General features: G+C 50.0%; 1 protein-coding gene across 1 annotated transcript; it reads right to left on the bottom strand.

Annotated features, from left to right (window-relative positions):
- Positions 1-24,048, bottom strand: PGM1 (phosphoglucomutase 1). Its single transcript, XM_053984987.1, has 11 exons — positions 23,758-24,048; positions 11,433-11,595; positions 10,520-10,666; positions 9,435-9,560; positions 8,743-8,933; positions 8,253-8,407; positions 7,078-7,193; positions 3,766-3,901; positions 2,115-2,298; positions 1,234-1,368; positions 1-249 (listed from the first exon to the last, which is right to left on the bottom strand). The coding sequence occupies exons 1-11, from the start codon at positions 24,001-24,003 to the stop codon at positions 160-162; spliced, it is 1,689 nt and encodes a 562-aa protein (XP_053840962.1). The 5' UTR covers positions 24,004-24,048; the 3' UTR covers positions 1-159.
- Between the last annotated feature and the right edge of the window lie 600 nt (positions 24,049-24,648).

Below are 24,648 nucleotides of genomic sequence, written 5' to 3'. Positions count from 1 at the left end.
AGGGGTGCTGAGGGCTGGGGTTTATTGGCTATCCTTAGCAGCAAAACAGTGTTCTTAAATACAGGGATAAAATCAGTATTCCTCTTTTAGTGACAGTTTGCCAGGGGAAGGGGCTGGGCTGACTGCCTGCCCCGGTGCTCTCTCCAGCACAGGGTGGCTCTATGTGATGACGGTGGGCCCGGAGCGGCCGGTCCTTTCGTGGAGCTGGGAAAGTTTCAGTGCAATGGAAATGAGAGGTGCCAGCATCACCTGCAGGGAGGAAAGAGAGGGCTCAGAACTGCAGAGCTGCACATGCAGCCTTCCCACGCCGCGTCCCTCGGCATCCAGGTCAGGCTGGGACACCCAAAGCTCAGCTCTCCTGACCAGAGGCTGCTTTGGGCTCACAACCTGAGCTCTGGGACCAGGGACAGGGATGCAGTGCTCAGAGAAAATCCCAAGCTCCAGTGGTGCTGCTGCCACTCTCCCTGTGCTGTATCCCAAACTCCACATCTGCACAGGACAGGTAAATCCTAAGTTCCCCCCCCACCCTCAGAATGGGGGATGTTCAGTCTTTTTTTTGTCAATTATGGCACAGTAAGTTAGGCACGAAGAGCCCACAGAGTGTTTGCTGGGCAATACAGAATCAGAATATCCTGAGTTGGAAGGATCCCCAAGGATCATGGAGTCCAACTGCTGGCCCTGCACAGACACCCCAACAATCCCACCCTGTCCCTGGGAGCGTTGTCCAAACACTCCTGGAGCTCTGGCAGCCTCGGGGCTGTGCCCATTCCCTGGGGAGCCTCTTCAGTATCCAACCATCTTCTGAGTGAAAAACCCTTTCCTGATATCCAGGCTAAACCTGAATACAAGAGGAGGATTGTACTCCTCCAGTGCCTACAAGAGCTCAGCAGCATTTGTAGATGATGATGCAAAACATTTACTGAACTCAGTACAAAACAGGGCAGTTTCACCTTAGGCACAGCTGCATCCTTTGATCCACTGATTTTTTTTTAAAGCAGGCACAGGGGTAACACAGGAAAACCATGCTGTGGCAGAGGCAGCTGTGAGGGATTCCCAGGATACTTCCTTCACACTGAGCTTTTTTTTTAATAATCCTATTTATACTGGCGTGAAAGATACAAACCTCTGGCTCCCAAAATTCCTGGCACCTCCACACAGCTCCAAGCAAAACAGGGCTAAGAAAGGGCAGAGCTCTGGCAGCCAGCAGTGGCAGGAGTGAGGTGCAGCACCCACCTGGGGGTCTTGGTTGATCTTCTGAGCATCCTTCTCGTAGCTGTCGATGTAGAGGCGCACGGTGGCCCCGGCGCTGCCGGTGCCGCTCAGCCGGAAGATGACGCGGGAGCCGTCGGAGAAGATGAGCCGCAAGCCCTGCTCGGGAGGGAGGGAAGCTCTCAGCTCTGGGTAGCCAAGGGGTTTTCCATGATCCCCATGATGCCTCAGGTTTTGGCTTTTATCTTTTTCAGAGTCTGAGCTGCTTTAGTGTGCAATTCTGAGATTCATATTGGGGGATGCTGAGCTCCCCTCACAGAGTAGGGAGGCAAAACAATTCCTGCTCCAGCTGGGCACCAAGGACAAATGACCCAAATCTCAGGCCCAAGAGCACAAACAACAGCAAAATCAAGAGAGAAAAACAAGGATGGGACTTTATAAACTAAAGCTGGAATGGGACAATGAACTGCAAGGTGCAAATGGAGCAGAGCTGATCCCAGTGAGAGCCCCCGGGAGCGCTCGTGCATTTTGGGACCATTTTGGTTCCTCTTGGCTGCAGCCCTGGCTGGGCTCTGGTGCTGCCCAAGGTGGATTCATGGAGGAGATCCTTTTCATAAATCCCTGCTTTATTCTAACTCTGTCTAGTTTCTTTTTGAGGCCAGCCTTCACAAGCATCACCCAGCATGGCTGTGCCTGACCTGCACCATCCCTGCTCTTCAGGGAACCACAGAAGGATCTTGTGTTCCCCTCTCCCCACTCCCAGAGGGATTAATTCCCATCCTAACCCACACTGGAGAGCCTGAAACAAGAGCCAGGGACCGCCTGCCAGACACAGCATTCCCAACCCACTGCAATACATGGAAAAGGAAAATGGAGAAAACAGTCCCAGGCCAGGCTGTGCCCACCTGGTTCCTGGAGACGCTGCCATCCACGGGGTCGTTGTACTCGAAGTTGTCGGCTTTCTCCACCGTGTAGACTTTGTCCCCACTCGACAGCTGCTTCCCCACGAAGGAGCGGTCGAACATCACCGTCTCCAAATCCTTCATCATTTTGTTGGCAGCATCTGCATCCACCTCCTCGTAGTCATACCTGCAGCCAGCAGCACACACAAGGGATTAGGGAGGGAGGATGCAATGAGTTGTGGTGGTTTGGGATGCCCTTCTCGAGCTCTGTGGGTGTTCTCTGCTCCTGGAGGGGAGGACTGGCAGAAAAGGCACATCAAAGCACCAGAACACATTGCCCAGAGAAGCTGTCCCTGGATCCCTGGAAGCATCCAGGGCCAGGTTGGACTGGGCTTGGAGCAACCTGGGACAGTGGAAGGTGTCCCTGGCTATGGCAGGGGGTGGCTTTAAGGTCTCTCCCAACCCAGCCCAGTGTGGGATTCTATGAAAAGAGAGGAGGATCCGTGTGCAGCACTACACCACATCCACACAGATCCCTGGGATACAGCACAGCATATCACAGGTGTTTGGTGCCAGGCAATGAAAGCACAAAGTGCTGTCTCACACCAAGCATCACAGACCGAGGGCCGGGGCCAAGATCCAACTGACTGCCAAGAATTTCCTGCAGTTGTGCCCACAGCAGCCCACCAGCTCCCTCGTGGTTACTGTGAACACCCTCAGTGCATCCCCCCAGCAAACTGCAGCTGTGACTGCAGCAGGAAAACATCCAATGCCAGCTTTGATGTCCCTACCCGGGTAGGAGAGGCAGCAGAGAGTGGCTGGAGCCCACTCCAGGATCCCAAGCTCCGCGTTCCCACTGCCAGCGGGATTTGTGCCGCTCTCTTTGCCGCCTGACCCGCCTACCCCTGTGCTCAGCCTGCTCTGCACACATACCTCAAGTGCTAAAAGGCTGCCTTTTCATCCTAGACTTTGGCATTTTCCCCCAGGTTTCCATGCCTCAGATGTGTGCTGGCTTTTAGGTGAGTTGTGGGGGGGAAAGAAAGAAAAGAAACAAAGGAAAGGCAAATTCTTTCACTCGGCAATTTGAGATGGAATTTTCATGTAGATCTTCCAAGCTGAAAGATTTCTGCCTAATGCTTTCAAAGTGTTCCCACCTCTGCTTGTGTGCAGGCTGGTTCTCATTCCTTCCCTTGCCATCTTCCATGTCTACTGCAGCTTAAATTTGAATATTTGGGGACTGGACAGGAACTCAGCCAGGTAAATAACAGCCCTAGGGCTGGGCATCCATTCTGTGAGATGCTGCTGTCACTGAAGATATCACAAATTAACTTGTGATATAGGGTCTCAAGAATATTGATCCCATGCCAAAAATTACTCTTGAAGGAAAAAAATCTCAATTAAAAGGAAAAAAAGGTGCTTTGCACTTATAAAAATATCCAGACTTTGGTACCAGATTTACATCTGGAGTAACAACCCAAAGCTGGACACCACAAAGGGTTATGGTGAGCCCCCATTTCATGGCACCCAGGAATGCTGCCAAGTGTTTGGGGAGTGGAATGACACAGGAGCAGCCTGATGGTGACGCAGCGGTGCCGTCAGGGCTCTGCTCTGCCACAGGACAGAGAATGGGAGGTGTCAGGAGCACTTTCCCCACCTGGTGAAGAAGTTCCTGCCGTACTTCTGCCAGTGGTCCTTCATGATGTCCTCCACGCTCTGCTTGCGAGCGGCCAGGATGGAGAGCCAGGCCAGCACTGCCCACAGCCCGTCCTTCTCTCGGATGTGGTCGGAGCCTGTGGGGAGCCACAGCACAGACACAATTCCCACTCCTCACACCACAGTCCCCACCTGGTCTCCTCTCCCCCATTCCCCTGCACAGCTCACAAATGGGAAGCATTTCCAGAGTTCCATCCCTGCTGTGTCATTAAAATGGGTCAGGATCTCATCTGCTCCAGCTCCGGCCCAAATAAAACACTCAGCGTCTTTTAACACACACACACTCATTGTTCACACATCCTTAACTCTGTTCCCAAGGAAGTAAACAGTGAAAAAGGCATCAAATAAAAAAACAAAAGGCAAATGCAAAGGAGCAGCTTGGGAAGGAGAGCATCAACAAGGAGAACATCAAATCTTTAGCAGCTGTTGTGTCCTGTCTGCCAAGGAGCACCCTGGGATCATCTCCTGGCCCAGCACCAAGGGGAACATCAGCCCTCCTGAGGAACCAAACCCCAACAACCCCAAAATCACCCCAGAACAGGGAGAGGAGTGGCAGGGCAGGGAGAACCAGCCATGGGGCTGGCAGCAGCAGGGCAGGGAGAGGCTCCATCCACCTGCAGAGGCCAGGAGAGCCTCCAGCCTGCTCTCACTGGGGGCTGGAAAAGCCTCCCTCTTGGCTAAAGGAGGATTCACAGAATCCCAAAATGGGTCAGGTTGGAAGGGACCACAGTGGGGCATCTGGTCCAACCTCCCTGCTCAAGCAGGGCCATCCCTGAGCCCAGGATTGCACCCAGATTTTTGATGTCTCCAGCAAGAGAGACTCCACACCTCTCTGGGCAATCTGTCCCAGCAGTAAGGAAATTCTTCCTCGTGTTCAGGTGGAATTTCCCAGGCCTTAGTTTGTGCCTGTTGCCCCTCCTTGTGGATTTCCCTAAAGCTGGCACTGCAAGGAGAGCAGGAAGCAGCCAGAGGCAGCCCAGCCTTGCCCTGGAGGCACAGTGGGATCACACAGCACTGATCCCTTGGGAAACCCGAGAGGTGCTGGACCTTACACAGCCCCCAGGTGAAATGGGATCAGATGGCCCAGAGCACACCCAGCCCTCACTCGGTGCCTCTGGCACGCCGGTTCCACTCTGTGACCCCACAGGTGCAAAGTTTTCTCCTTCCCACTCTGGAAAATCTCCAAACAGGTATTAAAAAAAAAATGCCAGGAGCACTCCAGAGCTGCCATGCCACCCTCTGAAGGAGTGCCAGAGTGGGAATCCTCTGGGAAAGGGCTGGGGGCAGGGCAGGGGTTACGTGGTGCTTTGCACAAATCCCACTGTTGTGGATGTGGCCATAAATTATCCCCATGGTCCCTCAGGGTGGAGAGAGCTGGGCAGAGGTGATGGAGAGGAATGGTAAATAAACACCAGTCCCATGTGATGTATCAACTTATTGCTGGAATAAAATACCCAAGGAAGCAAGCAGGAATTCTGTCATGTCACATTACTCTAATTGCTGCTGCACTCCAGTCCCACTGCCTCACAGTTTGTTTCAATTTTTACTGGGTCTTTTGGCTGCTCCTTCACCTCTCTCCCTTTCAACACTCCCATTCTGTCCAGCTGCAAACAACTCCTCATTAACTTCCTATCAGCCAACCCTCCTCACCCCTCTTCATTCCTTTCTCCTTCCTAAGTGCATTTGCCACATGGACAAACCCCTTTGCATTTTAGGGCAGTTCCAACTCTCCTGGGCCCTTTCCCAATCTGTTCCCCCAAACTGCTTCAGCTCCCACCACTTGGATGTGCTGCTGCCTGGCCAAAATCCCAAAGCTCTCTCTCAGACTGGAATGACTTTGATTTGGGAAGCAGTCCCTTAGGGATGGAGAGGAACTTTTTGCTCATACAAAGGTGGAAACAGTTTTGGGGAGCTGCTCATTTGAGATCATCTCCCATCAGCAGCTCCAGAAATTTGGTTTTATTTATCTCCTGAAGCACCAGTGCCTTCTTAATAGCCAAGGCCCAGGATATAAACTCAGCAGATGCTGAAATCACTCAGGGCAAAACTCCAGAATCTTTCCTTACTCATTATTTACCTCAAGATTTCCTTACAGAGATACCAAGTCCTCTGAAATTCACCTTTTCTTCCAACCCACAGCCAAATCCCAGTCAGATATCAGAGTAATATCTGACTGCAAAAATATTGCCCCTGAAGGCTGCTCAGCCCCACAGCAGCCTGCTGGCCCCCAGAGCTGTGATCCCATTTCCTCAGTCCCAGGAAAGCTGGGGGAATCCTTTCCTGTCAAGCTCTGCATCCCAGCTCCACAAAGCACTTCACCCCAGGTATTTGGGGGTTTAAGGCACCCACACACAAGCTAAAAGGTTCCTCTGGGGTGGTGGTATGAAAACACACAAGGTTTGAGTGAGAAATTCCCTCAGGACCTTGTGTCTTGCATATCCCACCAGAGAGCCTTAGAGAACAGGAAAAACAACAACTCAGGGAGAATTCAGACCAGATAAAACTCAGCCTTTGTGCAGCAATCAGGTGCTGAGTCAGGGCCCTGCCTGCAGGGAAGGTCCCATTTCCACAGGCAGGACACAAAACCACAGGGGAGATGCCAGGGAGAGCTCAGGGAGTGCAGAGACCTCCTGGGAATCCTGACTGTCCTGAGCATCCTGCTCTGACCTGGAGCAAATCCTGCTCCCATCAACTTCCCTGCACACCCCCAGTAAATTCCTTGTGATGTTCACTTTGTTTCTCAGTAACTCAATAACTCACTTAGACTGTTCAAAGGCAAGTGTTAATTTAAACTTTATAAATCATACCTTGTTTTCAGAACAGGAAAATGAGGGCCCTATTAAGCTCGGAGATTTAATAGTGACCTGAAACCTTCCCTAATAAAACTCTGTGCTCCAAACTGTATTTCTTTCCAGAAATGAAAACATTGAGAAGGTTTTCCTGGCCACCAAGAGTTGAAAAATACATTTAGCATTGCATTTAATCCCCACAGACTCAGTGATCGGGCTACTAAAGAGGCCCCCAAACTTCCATCTCCACGTGCCTTCCTGGAGAACTGGAGGAGAAGGAGCTCCTACCTCACAAAACCTTTAGCATTGTGTTCATTTCCACACCAATTCCTCCAAGCCTTTTTTATATTTTAATATTTTACAAGTATTAACAACTGCAGATGAAAGATAAATCCCAAACTCGAAAGAATAAACTAAGAGGAGGAACAACACCATCACAGGTGAAACTGGGAATGCTGACTTACCAGTCCCAAAACTTTCCTCTCCACACAGAGACAGCTTGTTTGCATCCATCAAGTTTCCAAAGAACTTCCAGCCTGTTGGAGTCTCATACAAAGCAATCTTTGTGGCCTGGGCCACCCTGCCAAGGTAAGAAGGCCAAGTCACATCCCTGGATTCTCAGTGCTCCCAGGGGAAATGGGATCAGCAGCTCTCCTGGGGTGCCACTGAGGGCAAGGAATGCCACTGCTTTAGAACAATCCCTCTATTTCATCATTCAGTGTGATATCTGGGACATGGGTGGGACGTGCATGTACAGAACTGATACAAACACACAGCTCTCCAAAGTGATTTTAGGCTGCAGATCTCAAAGCATTTCACCAAGAAAGCGTCACTATCAAACTGAAGGAAAAGAAGGGTTGGTGGAGTCATTTGTTTGGGCTTTTGTGTAGTGAAGAGCCATGAGCTCAGCCCAGCTCTGCCACGTCCCCAGGCAGGGTTTAACCCATCAAACCTCGCTGCTGCCCTGGCACTGCCACGCTCCTCACCGGAGCAAACGCACGGGTGGGTGGGGGTGAAACTGAGGAAAGGGGCACGCCGAGCCCTGGCAGGGCTCCCTGACCTGTACCTGCCCATGGGGGGATTGTTACCTGCCCATGGGGGGATTGTTACCTGCCCACAGGGGGGGATTGTTACCTGCCCACAGCGGGGATTGTTACCTGCCCACAGGGGGGGATTGTTGCCTGCCCACAGAGGGGATTGTTACCTGCCCACAGGGGGGGATTGTTACCTGCCCATGGGGGGATTGTTACCTGCCCACAGGGGGGGATTGTTACCTGCCCACAGGGGGGGGATTGTTACCTGCCCACAGGGGGGGGATTGTTACCTGCCCACAGGGGGGGGATTGTTACCTGCCCACAGGGGGGGGGATTGTTACCTGCCCACAGGGGGGGATTGTTACCTGCCCACAGGGGGGGGATTGTTACCTGCCCACAGGGGGGGATTGTTACCTGCCCACAGGGGGGATTGTTACCTGCCCAGGGCCCCGCTGGTGGGCATGCTGCGGGCCAGACCAGAGTGAAACCCCAGGAAAGGGGCACGCTGAGCCCTGGCAGGGCTCCCTGCCCCCTGCCTGCCCACAGGGGGGATTGTTGCCTGCCCACAGGGGGGATTGTTGCCTGCCCACAGGGGGGATTGTTACCTGTCCAGGGCCCCGCTGGTGGGCATGCTGCGGGCCAGGCCGCGCACCCCGGTCTGCTGGAAGTACGGGATGCTGAAGATGTTGGCGGCGATGACGGCCACTGAGTCGGAGGGGTTGACGAAGAAGCCGTGCTTGCCCAAAATCATGTTCCGGTCCTGGGGGAGACAGCACAGGCACAGCTCAGCTCCCTGCCCAGCCCATGAACACAACAGTTCCCAGAGGTTTTCTGAAATAAACACAGAGCTTTGAAGAAGTTACACAGCGGCGTCTCCATAGCGTTTCGCCTTCCTGCTGATTTTTCACAGCTTTAAAGTTACTTAAACACAGTTTGGGATTATTGACAGAGTATCCAGCTATGTCTGTGGTGGCAAACTGCAGCGAGTGGTTCACTTCACTCGTGATTACAGAGGAGAGAGGGAGGGAAAAGGTGCACCTCAGTCCCCAGAGCTGGTTAGAGGGAAAGAAGGGGAATTCTGAGCAGCTCTTTTACCCCATCTCCATCAAAGGCAGCTCCAAAGTCGTACTCTCCTGTCTTCATGGTCTGCACCAGGTCAGCAGCGTAGGTCAGGTTGGGGTCAGGGTGGTGGCCCCCAAAGTCCTCCAGGGGGGTGCAGTTCACAGCTGAATTTGCTGGGGCTCCCAGCTCCTCACACAGGATCTTCTTCACGTAAGGGCCCACAACTGTGTCAGCAAAACAGAGAGGAAGGGGTTGGCTCAGCCCTCAGGCAGCTCTGCACCAGCCACAGTGCCACCCACCTCAGGCTGCTCGTTTTGGGTCCCTTCAAAACCCACCCCACCTCTGCAGGTGTCCCAGGCCAGGCTGAACAGGGTCTGGGGCAACCTGGGCTAGTGGAAGGTGTCCCTGCCCATGGCAGGGGTGGAACTGGGTGAGCTTTAAAATCCCTCCCAGCCCAAACCATTTCAGGGTTATATGAAACATTTCACAGAATCCTAGAATGGTTTGGGTTGGAAGGGACCTAAAAGACCAGCTCATTCCAACCCCCAAAACACAGCACCTGACAAAAGAAAATAACACAAGACATAAAAGTTTGCTCCCGAAAAGAAAAATCCAGCGTGCTACAAACCAACCCCCAAACTTGCAATATGAATTCCTGTCTGAAGTAGGTGCCAAATCCCCAAGGACCCCTGACCCCACAGTGCCCCAAGCCCAGCCCTTTTTACCCCCGTGCATGGCATCGATGCGAATCTTGAGCTGGTTCTTCCCCGAGAGCAGCTCCTTCAAGGCACTGAAGTCAAAGATGTTCCTCAGCATGCTGGCATAGGCTTCCACAGAATCCACAATTTCCACTGGAAGAGAGAAGGAGCCAGGGATCAACCCCCACAGCCTGGAACTGTGATAACCAAGTCCTGCTGCTGTGCTGAGGGGCCTCTGAGTGAAGGGCTCAGCACAAAGCCCTTGAACATCCCGGAGAATCAGAATAGGGACAGGAATAATGGGGCTAAATTAGGGATTTAATTACAGGCTCTCACTGCTAATCAGGTCACAAGTGGACCAAAAAAAAATATCAAACTCGGTTCCCAGTTAAGGCTCCCTGGACTTCCTTCAAGAGGGCTCAATCCTACTTCACTTAAATTTAAAAATTTGTATATAAAATCAGATCTTTAATTTCCATCAAAGTCAATGGGAAGCATGAACTTAATAGTTCAAAAAGTTGCACCTTTGCAGCCAACATAAAAACAAAATACAGCATAAAAATCCCACTACAAAGAAATAGAGACTGAGAGAAATACCAGCTTTTATCATCTTTTAACTTATTTCTTTGTTAGTTACAAGCACCAGGAGATGGTAAAAAAAAAATTATTGCAGTATTTTTAAAAAGTCTTTTTCTAATTTATTTTCATATTTCATTGCTAACTGACAAAAGTCACATGTGAAATGTAACAGCTTTCCCACTCACAGCAACAACTTTTACATGTGAAACCATGGAAAAAAGTCAGTTGAAAGATTAAACTCAGCAATTTTTAATTAGGCAAATGCACTGTAACTGCATTTTTCTGTTTTCAAGCACATGTTTTCCTCACAGAAAAGACAGCCTTTGGTTTTAGGGAAGTTTGATGGATCAAGGTTTTGCTACTAAAGTAGGAACTTCTGTAGGACAGAAAATGATATCAATCAAAATCAACAAATAAATAAATGCCAGGAGCAATGTCCTCACTGGGATTATGCAACAGATGAGGAGAGGTCAGAATGGCCACAGAAACACCATGATTCCTCACCCTGGCCAAGAGGAGGAACATTTGTGTACCTGTAAATGGCTTAAATTTGTTCTCCAAGTCAAACTGCTGCTTCCCAATGGTGCCCAAGTCCACCTGGAGATCTGGGCAGATTGCATATTCCTCAATTTTCTTGCTGATTTGGAAAATTTTATCCGTGATGGCTTCAGGAGCAGGACCTGCAAAATGAAATGGGCAAGGGGAAGATGGTAAAGAATCCAACTGCAAGAGGAGTGAACTTCAGGAATACAGCAAAGACCTGGGCTGGGAATGGAAGAGGAACCTCAGGGAATGAGGGGACCAGAGCATCACTTGCTCCATTAGGGAAATCACTGCTCAGGGCTCTGATTCCTGGGATATGAACAGAAAATGGGATTCTCAGGTGGTGTGGGAAATGGATTTGTAGGGAATTCACATAGGGATTTGTAGGGATGGATTTGTAGGGAATGCACACTGTACATGTGCATCTGTATGCAAACCTTGAGACAAGAAATGCTGGCTTAGAAATGCCATGGAATGGGACAGACATTGCTGAGAGAGAAATGGAGCTAGAAACAAGTTTCAGAGGATGGCCCTGCAAATGAGACTGGATACTCTGGAGAAACAGAACTGTGAAAGGTGCATTGCAGTAGGACCCACGAGGGGTAATTTTAGAGGATTGGCTTTAAGGCATTTTCAGCATGGTGTGACTAAAGCTGATAGGCCAAGAAACACTTACAGTGTATTGTAATTAGGAAAGAGTTGGCTTCTGATTGTAACAGAGTGAATTACAACGTCTGGATTGTCTCACCCTTCTCATGAGACTGAAAATAGAACAAAAGTTTTTAAAACACCTCTCAGTTACCCCATCTCTGGGTCAGCAAAGGGCTTAATCCGACAGGGTGGACACAAGAAATGAAGAGCAATAAATAAAATAAAGAGGAATGCAGCAGGAAGTGGCCTGACCTCCGTTGGCAATGTTGAACTTGATGCCGAAGTCACCGCTGGGCCCGCCGGGGTTGTGGCTGGCCGTCAGGATGATGCCCCCGATGGCTTTGATCTTGCGGATGATGCAGGACACGGCCGGCGTGGACAGGATCCCGTTCTGCCCGATCACCAGGCGCCCGATCTGGGAGGGGAGGAGCACAGCAAAGCTCTCTGAGGGCAAACCCCAAAGCCAGGCTGTGCTGGTGTGGCAGCAGCTCTCCGGCCACAGAGAGAAACAGACTTTCCCAGGCATCGTTCTGGGAAAGGCTGTGAGAGATCACAGAAATTAATGAGAAACCATTCTCATCTTAACTTGCTGCACCTGGTATTGTGAACATGTGTGGAATGGGTTATGGAGATTTGTTTACCAAAGAGGGGTTTCTTAATTAACCAATGGTGATGGTGTTTTAATTAAAGGACTAATCAAGTCCAAGTGTAGCGAACTAGGGTATAAAAAAACAATGGGTTTCATAAATGAAGAAGATTAATCATCCTTCTGTAAATGCATGGAGCTCATGTATCTTATTGCCTGGTCCTGGCCCATTGCACTGACAGTATTGGAGGTTTGCACAAATGTTCCTTGGGCTTTATAGTGGCACCAGCCTCATCACATGGTTGAGACAGTTGAAAGATGGCAACAGCTCACGTCCTGTCAGCAGCAGCCAAAGATTTCTTTGTTACAGAGCATTTTAAAAACTTTCTAGCCAATAGCATATTGCTAAAGCTTACAGATAATTGTTCTAGCCAGTCACTGAATGCACACCTACCCCTGCTTCACACTATGTTTGCTTGTATGCTTTCTATTAACAATACGCAATTATGAAGTTTAAAACCTTCTACTATCTTGCTAAGCATATTTTTCTGCAGTCTTAAGGTCTGTCTTGGCCAAGCCTAAAACTCAAACTATTGTTTCATGTCCTTGCTTGCTGTACTTCTGTAACTTTTCTATTTTCAGCTAGCTCTAACTTCTCTGCTCTTTCTGTTTCTGAGGCCTGTTTTCACACCTTTCTGAAAGTGTTCTTACCTTTACTTCTTACCTTTAGCCCAAGCCCCAAACTCTGCCAACAGGTAAAGCACAGCCCTGTTCCTGCCAAAGCTCCCCACAGTGCATCCAACCCTGCTCTGTTGGAGCATTTTCCTCCATGAATGCTGCACTTGGATGTACCAAAGGGCATTAAACACCACAAAAACCAGCATTCCCTCTGGCTGTGGTATCAAAATTTCCCTTCAAAACACGCAATGGGGCAGAGAGAAGCCAAAAGAACACAAAACTTGAACATTCTGGGAGCAGCTGCAGGCTCTTCCTCTCAGTGGGCAGCACACCTCCTTCCCATTAATCCAGGGGGAGCTCTGAGATTGGATCCAGAGCAATGTGCTGAGCAATACACCAGCTCCAGAACGCAGGCAATAAACCAGGAGGTGGAGAATTCCCTGGAGGAACACACTCCTTCCCACAGCCCCAGATGAGGTGACAGGATTTAAAGCCACACCAGACTCCTCTGCACCAGCAAAGGGGGTCAGATCCAGAACAGACTGGGAAAAGATGGATTTCATTCAATCACAAGAGGAGCATTCCCGAGCTGTGGTGGGTGCTGAGCCAAGGGCACGGGATGGCTGTGATTCCTGTCCCCTGGCACTGCCAGGTGCTAAGCCCCAGCCTCGCTGCCCATGAGTTACTGCACAGTCCAGCTGTCACAGCCCAGCTGCTGGCAGAGCTGCACCTCTAGCAAATAACAGCAGAAATGTGAAAAAGCACTTTACAAACCCAAAGTGAGGGCCCTGCCTCCAGCTGCCCACAGCAGCTCATCCTGGAGCCCTGACTGTGCCCACACTCTGATCACTCATTTATTGCACCCCACGTTTCCTTTGAAGCAGGGTTTGCTTTGCCCCCTTCTCAGACACCTCTTGTCCTGTGCTTTATTCCAGCCTCCAAACCTTGCTCCTTCAGTTTCCCTGAGAATTCACGGATCCTCCAGGAAGCTCCTCTCCAAAACTTCCCCTCCTGCTCCCCAATTTCCCTCTGAGGGTGACATTCTGCAGCACCCCTGGGCATCAGTGCTCCAGGAATGCTGCAGAGGAAGGGAAAAGAAGGGATTTTCCCTGCCAAAGCATGCAGCAGCTGCAGGGGAGCTGGATGAACACACCAAATCTCCTGTCCTTGCCCTCCCTGCACACCTGAACTGCTGTTTTTCCCCCCAGCAAGGAAGGAAAGGAAGAAACACTGGTCTCCATGTGAGCTGCTCTGTGATTTGGGTCCTCCTTGGCTTCCCAAGGTTTTCATCTGCCATTCCCTACCCATCCAATGCTGAATCCTTTGTGGTAACCACTGGGGAAGGTTAACAGTGTAGCCATGTGCTGAATGATTTACACATGATCCTTTTTGAGTCTGTGGAATTTCTTATGAGGAAAACCTCAGGCTGCAATGATGGACAAACACCTTTCATGGATTTCTCAAAACAGACCCACTTTCTGCAGCAAGTTTGGGTTACAGCACTTCATCCAGGCAATAACTCCACCCTGGTTTTACTGAAAGCCCCTTAAGGATGTACACAAGGACCTCCTGCAGCCCCTCCTACCCCCAGGAACTTTGGGAACAGCTTTTCCAGCCCATGGAAGTTGGTGGCTGCAGCTCCATGGTGTCCCCAGCCCACCCTTGCAGCCCCTTCTGTGCAGGAGATGCAGCCCAAGCCGCCAACCCCACACCCTGGGCACAACACTGACAGGCACCAGCCAGACTGAGAAAAATCCATGGAAAATACCCAAACCACCCTCTAAATTCCATTTAGGCAGACCTGAGCCCAGGAAAAGCTCTCTTTGCTGGAGAGCAAAGTCTGAGCTGGTGAAGGTGAGCCTGATCTCCCCTCACCAGCAGGTCTGTCCTGGTGTCAGGCACTCCAAGCCTGGCTCTGTGCACATTTTCCAGCTCTTCTGCTCAGCCCATACACTGATTTCAAAGGAAGACATTAATCTGCAATGCCTGAAGATTTTTTCCCCCCACAAGATGGAAAATAGATGGATTTTAAAAATAAATTAATAAAATTCTCTCATCCTATTTTCCCATTCACTATTGATTACACTGTCCTAGTCAGGTTTTTTGTCAAACAAATTCCTAAAATCCAGGTCCCTTTGCACAAAGTTTGCTCTGCACTGAGAGATCCAGGATAGGCAGCATTTTTCTTCTTAAAAAGCAGAAGGAAACAAAGACAAAAGCCCATTGCATGAACCACGATCTACCACAAACACACAAGCCTCTTGCTCTGCTTCCAAAACACAGAATTCCAGCACAACTGAGCTCCCTATAAAGGCTGTCACTCACTTGCTGACTCTGATATCAATTTTCAAAGGCTCCCTAAGCATTTATCCCACAGCCACAACTTACACCTGGTGAGAAAGGCAAAACATGGTTGTTTCTTCTCCTTTGCCACTCTGGTGGCTCTCCCTGGTAGTTCATTTCTGAACAGTGTCAGGGGTTTATATTCTCATGGAAAGACTGAAAAATCCACAGGTGCCAAAAGTTTGGGGCACATCAAAGCACAAAACAGGAACACACAAACCCCAGGCAGAATTTATTTTCCTTTCTCCACGTGTATTCGCTGCCCAACTGCAACACTTAGAATGAAAAACCAGTAATTTCTGCACTCCCCAATTGATCTGCCATTAAAAACATCACTATTAACAGTTGGATAAAGCCTTTGGGGAAATTAAATCTCACAGTGCCTAATTTCTGATGGATTTCTGCATTTCTCAGCCACACCCCACAGGAACTCAGCCCTTTAACATTTACCAACCCCGTTGGCAGCAGCCATTTGGACAATCAGTTCCACTGCAGACTTATTGAGGTACCTCCCATCACCTCCAACCACCAGAGAGGCTCCTTGGCGATCCCTTAGGTCTATGGAAAAAAATATACTCTGGATAAAATTCTGCAAATAGTTCAGCTTGGATTCAAAGTAGAAGGTCTTCCTCCTCAAGCCGCTGGTTCCCGGTTTCTGGTCGCTGTAGGGAGCTGTTGGCACCGTCACCAGAGGCAGGGGAGCGTCTTCCATGTCCCTTTTTCACACAGAGGCATTTAAAAAGTCAAATATGGCAAAATTAACCCCCAACCTTGGCACAGCAATGGCCCACCTAGGAGACAGGAGTTCGGGGGAGCTGTTGAACACCCAAAAATAACTCCTTGCACCTTCTGTAACCGAAGCCGCGTCCTCGCGCTTGTGGCAGGGGATCAATGTCGGGGAGAACGCGCAATTCCGCGCTGCTGTCCCTCGCTGTAAAGGATTCCTGTCTTCTCTGTCACCTCCTGGTTGTCACAGGCACTGCTCCCAGCCATCCCATGGAGCCCAGCAGCGTCAATCCGTGTGGATCCCCCTCGGGCAGGGAGGTGGGAGCAGCCCAGCCCCGCTGGGATGTGTTTTCCCAGATCCACAGGGCAGGGCCAGGCCCGGGCTGGGGCACACTGGGGCTCCGGAGGCAAACCTCCAGCAGGATCCTGCTGGAGCTATTTTGCAAAGTCTGGTGAGTTAAAGGTCACTCTTAAAATGGAAGGGAACACATCTGTTACCTCCTGTTCGCTCATGCGACTCCTGCCCTGACAACCTGACTTCCCACGGCTCCCTGAAACACAGGGAGAACTTCCAGCAGGAACAGCTGGTCAGCCTTTGGCTGGAAAGCCTCATGAGCCTCAGCTGAACACCCCCAGCAAGTCTCATCCGGATTAAAACCACAAAAAAAAACTATCAAATGCTTGGGAAAACTGCATCCCATAATGCTGTTCATTGTGGGGCAGCCTAAACACAAACAGGAGAGACTCAGATCCCAAGAAACTGCTGTGAAGCCTCATCTTCCCAAGCATGGGGAAGGTAAATGAAGGAAGGGAAGGTTGTGGACTCCCCATCCCTGGAAGTGTCCAAGGCCAGGTTGGATGGGGCTTGGAGCAACCTGGGATAGTGGAAGGTGTCCCTGCCCAGGGCAGGGGGAATAGGATGAGTTTTAGGGTCCCTTCCCACCCAAACCATTCCATGATTCTAAAATCAGCCTTTCCTCCAAGCCTCTTTAACAACACTCAGAGCCCTCTGCCTGAGCTGCTGGAAACAATTTATAGATATTACTGGAGCAATTAAAGAACAGACACTTGGTAATGACTCTGTTTGTCCCACCATTAAAGGCAGGAAAAAGGAGATGTGTGCACACAGCTGAATTGTGACAGGTCTGAAGGTGCTCAGGGACTCTTTCCTGTGGTGCTGGTTCTGTCATCGCTCCAATAATTGACATCTTTTCTCCCAAAGAAGATCACAGAACCATAAAGTTTGGAAAAGCCCTCTGAGATAATCCAGATAATCCTAACCCTGCCAAGGCCACCACTGACCATGTCCCCAGGATCCTGATTTATCCATCAGCACATTGAAATGGAGTTGGATAATTTGTGTGACCCAACACACCTTTTACCCCAGCAGTGAGACTGGGATACACAGCAAAACTGGTTTGTGTTTCATCCACCCTCACTATTCCAGCATCTTGCAGCTCTCTTTATTCCCATGCAAAGGCCCAGGTTTCCCTCTAGCGGCACAGAACCCAAAATCCAGCTCCCAAAATTACACCTGGCAGGAAAAGGCCTAAGCAAGCTCTTTCCCTTCTTGCTGCCCTGGGAAATGCCATGGCATTAAGTGACAGGAGGAGGGCACAGGACACCCAGCAGCTCCTGTGGCTGCACACGGGATGTGCTGGGATTTACTGCCAGGGAAAAGCCTGTGGAGGGTGGGAATTTGTGTGTAATTCAGTGCACATGGAGTAGACAGGGGAATCAAACTAAATTAAGCCGGGGAGGAGGGTCATTCATGCAATGTTTATGTACATAAAGTGAAGCACATTCTATTAAATGAAATATAAAATAATATTATAATAATATAATAATTATATATTAGTATATAATGTATAATATATTATTATGATGTAATATTATAATTTTTATCATATACATGAATATAAATAAATATAATAATTGTTAAAAATAATATAAAATAATGCACAAAAGGCACAGGGACAAGGACAGCCACATTCTTGGGGTGCTCTCTGGCTCCCAGGACTTTCCTGTAACATCTGTTTGGGACAAACTCCATCACCAGTAACTGCTTAACCAGGACTGCTCAGGGGTTGGGGATCACACAGCTGCCAGAGGACTCAGAGGTGCCAAATGTCACCAAAGGTGGGTGCTGAGCACCTTGGCACTGGGGCAGGGACTGGGGAAAGGTCCTTTGATCTGTGATCTGGGAGGCTTGGCTGGGGTGACTGCTCATCACAAATCACTCAGGTCATCTGCTCCCTCCCCAGAGCTGCACCAACGACACCCAGCTCTCCTCCTGGAAGCTGATCTAACTTGTTCTTGGAACCTTTTTTTCCAGGTAAGCCCTGCCAGTGCTTAGCTAGCCTTGCAGCTGGAAGTGTTTCCCTACAATCTGCTGGTATCTCCCTTGCTGGCACAGCAAACAAAGAAATCATAATCCTCTTCCTGGCAGCTCCTCACTAAAAAGTCCTCTGGCATTAGTCTCTGAGTGTCTTCTCTGCTACAGCAAACAGCCCCAATGCTCTGAGCTTTTCCCTGTGGTCCTGTTTCCTGGATCTCTTATTCCCCATGGCAGGTGGAGCTGCTGAGGAAATCTCCCTCTCTCAACAGCCAGCCTGGCACAGACAGGGATATTTCCTAACCCAGGTCTCCTTTTACTGTCCTGCACTTCACACACACAAGAACAGAGTTTAAACTATTATTTAACTGTTGACTTTAATGCTAGAAAGACAAACAACACTGTTCTGAGAGGACTTCAACTCATTAAACATTGCAGAGCCAAAGCTCCCCCCCTTGGCTTAGTTCCATGGTCCCTACCCATCCCCTCTCCCTGAGAGAGCTTTTTTGGGACATGGAGCCTTCTTCACCTGGAGTCTTCCCCAAGCCTGGGACCAGGGGTAGGGTTAGAGCCAGACTCTCCCAGCTCCTCACTCTGACACAAACCCAGCCTTCCTCCGAGCTACAATTTTATATTTAGGCATTCAAGCAAGAAAAAGAATTGTGAGGGGAACCCACCACGGAAAGGTCAAACTGAACAGTAATTCCCTGTTCTCATCCCCTGCTACACCCTTGGGTTAGGCTTCTCCAAGGTCCGGGGTGCCCTCTCCTCCTCTTCTCCTTCCTTCCCCATTCCTCCCCCAGGTCTCTGTCCCCATTCAGAGGGCAGATAAAGCCAATGTCCCCTCTGAGGGGCTGTGTTTAGCTGCAAGCTTCCTTTTCCAGCTTTGCAGGAATTGTTGACAGCAAGCAGCTGGTGACAGGCATCTCCTTCTGCTCCTTTTCTGTGCTCAGTCAAGAAGACACTTAGCCTGAAATCCTGGGCAACAAATGGAGTAAAACCATTTACACTTCATCTGTGCCTCCCCTTTAAGGCAGAATCCCACTCCCTTAACTCCTGCCCTCAGGAAAGCTCCAGTGCCCCTGCACATCGGCCATAAGAGGGTGCCAAGAGCCCTGGAAAACCTCCCTGAGCAGCTGCCAAAATCTGGCACTTTCTGCCGAGGATGACTCTGGTGCAGGCAGCCACTGCTGGGAGTGGCATTTGGTAATGCCAGGACAAGGAGCCCAAGAAAAAGATTGCAAGTGTGTTATTGGTCATACAAGGAGTGCTGCTCCCACTGCAAAACGTTTTGTTTCTATTAAGAATTAATTAAAAATCCGAGTTTGGAAGTTGCTGTAGAGATTCCAGAGGGCAAAAAAAAAAGATAATGGGCACCATGTCAACAGCACAAGTGCACTCACACATGAATCACTCCAGAAGGAAGAGATTGTTCTGTTCCTACAACAGCTGAAAAGAAAAGTTGGGTGGCAGAGACAGGGGCTGGCAGGGCTGGGAATGAATCCCCATCTCCAGGTTTGTCCCACTTGCAGGGGTTGGGCTTTCCTTTCCAGGGAAGCACACACCAGCCACCAGGATTGTGAAACCTTCTGTTCAATGGTCAGCCCCTCAAAGCATGCCCAAATCTGCATTTTATCTCTGCTGTCCAGCCCCTGCACCAGGGAAAAGGGGAGGGATTCCAGCAGGATTCCCTCAGTGCTCCAGGATTTCTGGCCCCAGCCTGCTGAGATAGAGCCCCTAGCCCTGAGTGCTCTTGGAAATCTGCACCTGGACCCAAAAAACACCTTCCACTACCCCAGGTGGCTCCAAGCTCTGTCCAACCTGGCCTTGGACACTCTCAGGGATCCAGGGGCAGCCACAACTTCCATGGAAAACCTGTGCCAGGGCCTCAGCACCCTCACAGGGAGGAATTTCTTCCCTACAGAATGCCCTCAGCCAGTCCTGCTGGAATCTCCCACACCCAGACCAGATCCTCTCTGAGGGCTGGTGCCCCAGCTCAGGACTTGTGCTCCTGGTGAGGCTTTATTTCCTGATTTTCACTTAAAACAAACTTATTTTAAAATCAAGAAGCGATGTTTTTCTGGATGACTGGATGCTCCTGACAACTGTGTTTGTCCTCTACCCATCACATCTGCTGTTTATTTTGTTACTCTGCAACTTGTACTATGAATATGTACTATAAGTGTACATGTTACACTTTTATTACTTCAGAATTCTTTGTTCTTACTGATATCTAAGCTATCTCTGTTTATTTCTAAAATACATTTCATCCCCTTATATGAAGAATTAATCAATATTTTGGCCAGCTCAGGGTCATGACAGGATGCATTTCTCAATCCTGGTGAGCTCAAATTTGGAATAACACTGGACAGCAGCTCTCCAGCCCAGCTCCCTATCCCAAACTTTGCCCTGACAAGGGGAAGGCATTTCTGCCCAGCCAGCCCAGCCCCAGCTGAGGTGTCTGCCCATGCACAGCCATTGTCCCAGGAGATTACAGCTAAATCCTGGTAGGATGAATTTCAACTCTGCCTGCTGGATTTGCTGAGATTAACTGCAAAGCACCTTAGCTCTTGCTCTGAGCTGGAGTTTCATGAGTGCAGAGTTTAAAATTCCAAAAGGGCACTGAAACTGGACAACCTGACCACTTAATCACCTTCCACTGTAAACTGACATGAGCCAATTAACTTTACAGGCAAAAAGAGTCTAGGCTGGTGTAAAAAGAGGCTGTGAGAGCTGCTGCAGCTGCTGTCTTCTAAAATCCACATCATCTGCAGCCAGGAAATATCTACAAGTGGTATTTATTTCCTCACTTTAGATATCACATCCACTTTAGATATCACATCTCAATTTCCCCTTCTGCCTCTGAGAAAAACAGTAACACAAGAAAGTCAGAAATTGAGGTTTTTCCTACTGGCCTGGAGGATCCAGCATCACCACATCTAACCCTGGCTGCTTTTTGGAAGAACTTTCTTTATAAGCACTTTATTTTGATGATTTGAATCCCAGGAGCTTTTACTCAAAGGGAAGATCTCAGTGGGAACTGGTCTGGGAGCTGTGGCAGAACAGCACAAAGGAAAAGGGAGCTACTAAAGGAGAGCAGTGATAAATAAATGCAACAGGTTTGAGCACTTGGTTTCTCTGGGTAACTGAGGGGAGAGAAAGGTTAAAGCAGCCAAGGCAGGAACCCAAACTTCCTGGGGGAGAGAGCAGCATTTCTAATAAAAACCCTGTTTGTCCTGCAGCTATAAAACAAAAGCAGGCACTATTTAACATGCAAGGCACAGCCTGGCACTCCAAACACCTTCACTTAGGAAGGAACCAAGGGCACAGTAAATTTGGGGAGCAGCAGGCAACAATGTCACTGCATCAGCCCGGTGCTGGTTCTATCATCACACCTGGATTTACAGTTTCTGTCCTTTTTGACATAAAATTATTGTACAGCCACAATTCTGCTGATTAGTGATGCTCCAACAGGACCTGTGAAGATCTGATTTGTGGAATTAAAGAGTCAGACTCACCATGTGGGAATAATATTGAGGAAAGCTGGCACACAGGCCAAAACAATGCTGGTAGACTACACTGGATGCCAACCAAGAATGGCAAACAATTTCAGTTTACTTACAGAAATGCAAACTTTAAAATAAGATAAACACCCCTTAATCTCAGAACTACAAACTGAGTAGTTGCTACTTAAAAATACTTAGTTTCATATTAACCATTCAGGTGGAGACAAAATTCAGGCTAAATTTAGCATCCTTTCCATTTATGTTGTAAAACTAAAGATCACTGGTTGTGGTCCTCAGGTCTGTCCTGTGCCTGGAGAGCACCACTCAACCAGATCTTAACACCACATGATTTTAAAGCATTCATCAACCACCTCTTCATCCTCAGGACCAGAAATGCACTTTTCCAGCAGTTTTCTTAGTATTACTCAGCTTTTCTCAACATGAGGTTACTGAATTTTCCCCCCAGACCTGGCTCCTGGAATCAGGAGATGTTTGGGTCCCAGCACCTGGACAAACCCACAGTTTCAGGAACAAGTTCCCATGTGCTGGTCCTTGTGTTCTGCAGGGCACTTCCTTACCATGAATGAAGTTGTCCATCCTTCTCTTTGAAGGGCAGGGAACTTCCAGTCACTTCATATTTACTATGAGGAAAGAGGATTTTAAGAGACTTACTTAACTACACTGTGGTAACCACTAGGGAACTGATATTTGCAATTACAGAGAAACCCCACAAACCAAGCATCCCTCAAGCATTCCAAAACACATCAAAATTTATTTAAAACCAGTGCTTTGCATTTGCTAAGGAAACCCTCTGGTTTTAGTCATCTCATTTCTTGGGACCAGAGCGTTTTGCTACTCTTGATTTTGGCAGTTCCTGCACTGCCTTCTTTAGGCCAGAGCTGCTAAAATGTAGCAAATATCTGTAATCAAGTTTCCAGTGCCCTCTGTACTTCTGGTTACTTAGCCAGGCTTTACCCGATGCTCATTTATCAACCCACATATTCTTCCACATGTTTCCTTCCTCCACCTCCCGTTTTTCCTGCCTTTCTGAAATATTTTCTGACTTTAGAGCCAATTCTGTCCCAGCACTTGGAATTCACGTGGATAAAATGCTCCAAGGCAAATTCCTGCCGGCAAGGGCAGCCCTTGGGACCTGCTGCAGCTCTGGCAGCGAGCTCGGCTCTGCTCCTACGTGAGTGACTGCACGGTCCAGGGGAAGATCCGAGACATTCCCGGCCCTCCACGCTTCCCAAAACACCTCATCAGCCCCCAGCACGGCTCTAGCCCAGGCCTCTGCTTCTGGGATGGAGCTGAAGTGTAAATGATGGAGAAGTCGGTGCCTGGAATGCTGCCACATCCCACCAGGCCCCCGGTGCACATCCAAAACGCTGCACAAACTCACACTTCATCCCAGGGAACGAGTTCCCCACTCTGCTTATTCACAGTGATCCACAGGGATCCTGTCTGTGTGTGCAGGAATGCTGCATATTCCAGCTCCCACCCCCTCCCAAAACAAATAAATAAAGCAGTGCCTGCTGCTTTTCCATCAGGGAAGGCTGCTCTATCCATCACTTCCAGAGGTGCACGCAGCACCCAGAGATGCTGGGCTATGGAATCAGAGTTGAGCAACTGCCACACATCACAAAAGACAAATTTCTACATGGCTTAAAAAGAATCCAAACCAGTTATTTGCTTCTTTATGCCCTAAGCAGGTGGCAATCACAAATTATTGGGGTTTTTTTCCTAAGAAGTCAGGTATTTGCAGTCATTGGGGCACCTGGGAATTTGAAATAGATACCTCTGAGATTCTACCCTAGGCACCAGCACCCTCAGCCCCTCTCTCCTTTGTGGTCCATAAGGTTTGCTGCTGGTGCTGGTGTCCCAGGAGAAGGGAGAGTTTTCCTTTGGAAAAGGGTAAATATAGGGGAAAGCCTCCCTTTGCAAACTTGACTTCAGCACATCTCTCACCACCAACACCACATTCCCTGCTGGGATTCCCTTGGGCTGGACTAACCCACGGAGGAATCCCCCAGCAGCGAGATGCATTCCAGGGCTGTGGAAGGGAACGCTGCCCCCTCCCAACACCTCGCCGCTGGTTTGTGTTTTAGCTAGAAAACCCAAGCACAGAAGAAGAATGAATTGGAGCAACGTCGTGTTTGCTTCCATACCTCCGCCCTGGCCAACGTCCACTCGCTCCCGCAGGCAGGCAGAGGCTGCCGGGGGGGGTTTTCCTGCCTGGACCGCGAGCTGTCCCCCGCCAGCCCCGTCAGCTCATCTGTCACTCACCGCGTTACTTCCACGCCGCGGACGCGCCGAGCGCCAGCGATTTCCGCCGGCGCTGCGCGGCCGCGCTGCCGGCGGGCGGGGAGCGCGCCCCGGAGCCCCGGAGCGCTCGGTGCTTACCCCGTTGGCGGCGGCGATGCGGACGATGAGCTGGATGGCGTCTCTCATGTAGAAGCGGCCGTCGCCCCCCACCACGAGCGTGGCGTCCTGGCGCTCCGCGGGCGGCACGGTGGCCAGAATGCTCTGGATGAAGTTCTCGGTGTAGTTGGCATTGCTCTGGAACACCGTCACCCGCTTGCGCAGCCCGCTGGTGCCCGGCTTCTGGTCGCCGTAGGGCTTGGTCTGCACGGTCACGATCCGCACCATGGCCGGCGCCGGGAGAGTTCCGGGAGCCGGGGGGGGACCGCGGCCGCCCCGGCCCCGCCGCCGCCGCCGCCCCGCGACCGCCCCTTAAAGGCACCGCCCGCGCTCCCCGCCCGGCGCGCACCAGCCCCAGGGGACAGACAGCATCTGTGTCCTCCCCTGTCCTGTCCTCCCCTGCCCTGTCACAGCCCCGAGCACCTCCGTGTCCTGGTGCTCTGCTCCACCCGAGCCAGTGCCACGGAATTATGGAATGGTTCAGGTTTAGGAAAGAGCTTTAAGATTTTCAAGTCCAGCCGTTCCCCAGCAGCGCCAAGGCCACCACTTAACCCACGTGGGTTTTAAATCCATGCAGGGATGGGGACTCCACCACTGCCCTGGGCAGCTGTGCCAAGACTGGATTACTTTCCATCAAGAACTTTTCCCTGAGATCCAATCTAAACCTTCCCTGGCACAACTTGAGGATTTTTTTCTCCTAAATGTCTCCCCTCAAAGAAAATAAGCTGGTACCTGTGTTCAACCTTAAAAAGAGAAGCTGGAATTTTTCTGAATTGGTGGTACCTGGATTTGGAACAAACTGAAAAAGACTCTGCAGATACAACCAAGATCTCTAATCTCACCTCCTCCAGGGCAGAAAAGGCAGAACCTGCC

The sequence above is a fragment of the Vidua macroura genome, chromosome 9 (assembly GCF_024509145.1).
Source record: "Vidua macroura isolate BioBank_ID:100142 chromosome 9, ASM2450914v1, whole genome shotgun sequence".
NCBI classification, from domain to species: Eukaryota; Metazoa; Chordata; class Aves; order Passeriformes; family Viduidae; genus Vidua; species Vidua macroura.
The sequence above is the reverse complement of the archived record's forward strand: the minus strand, read 5'-3'. Positions and strand labels throughout refer to the sequence as shown.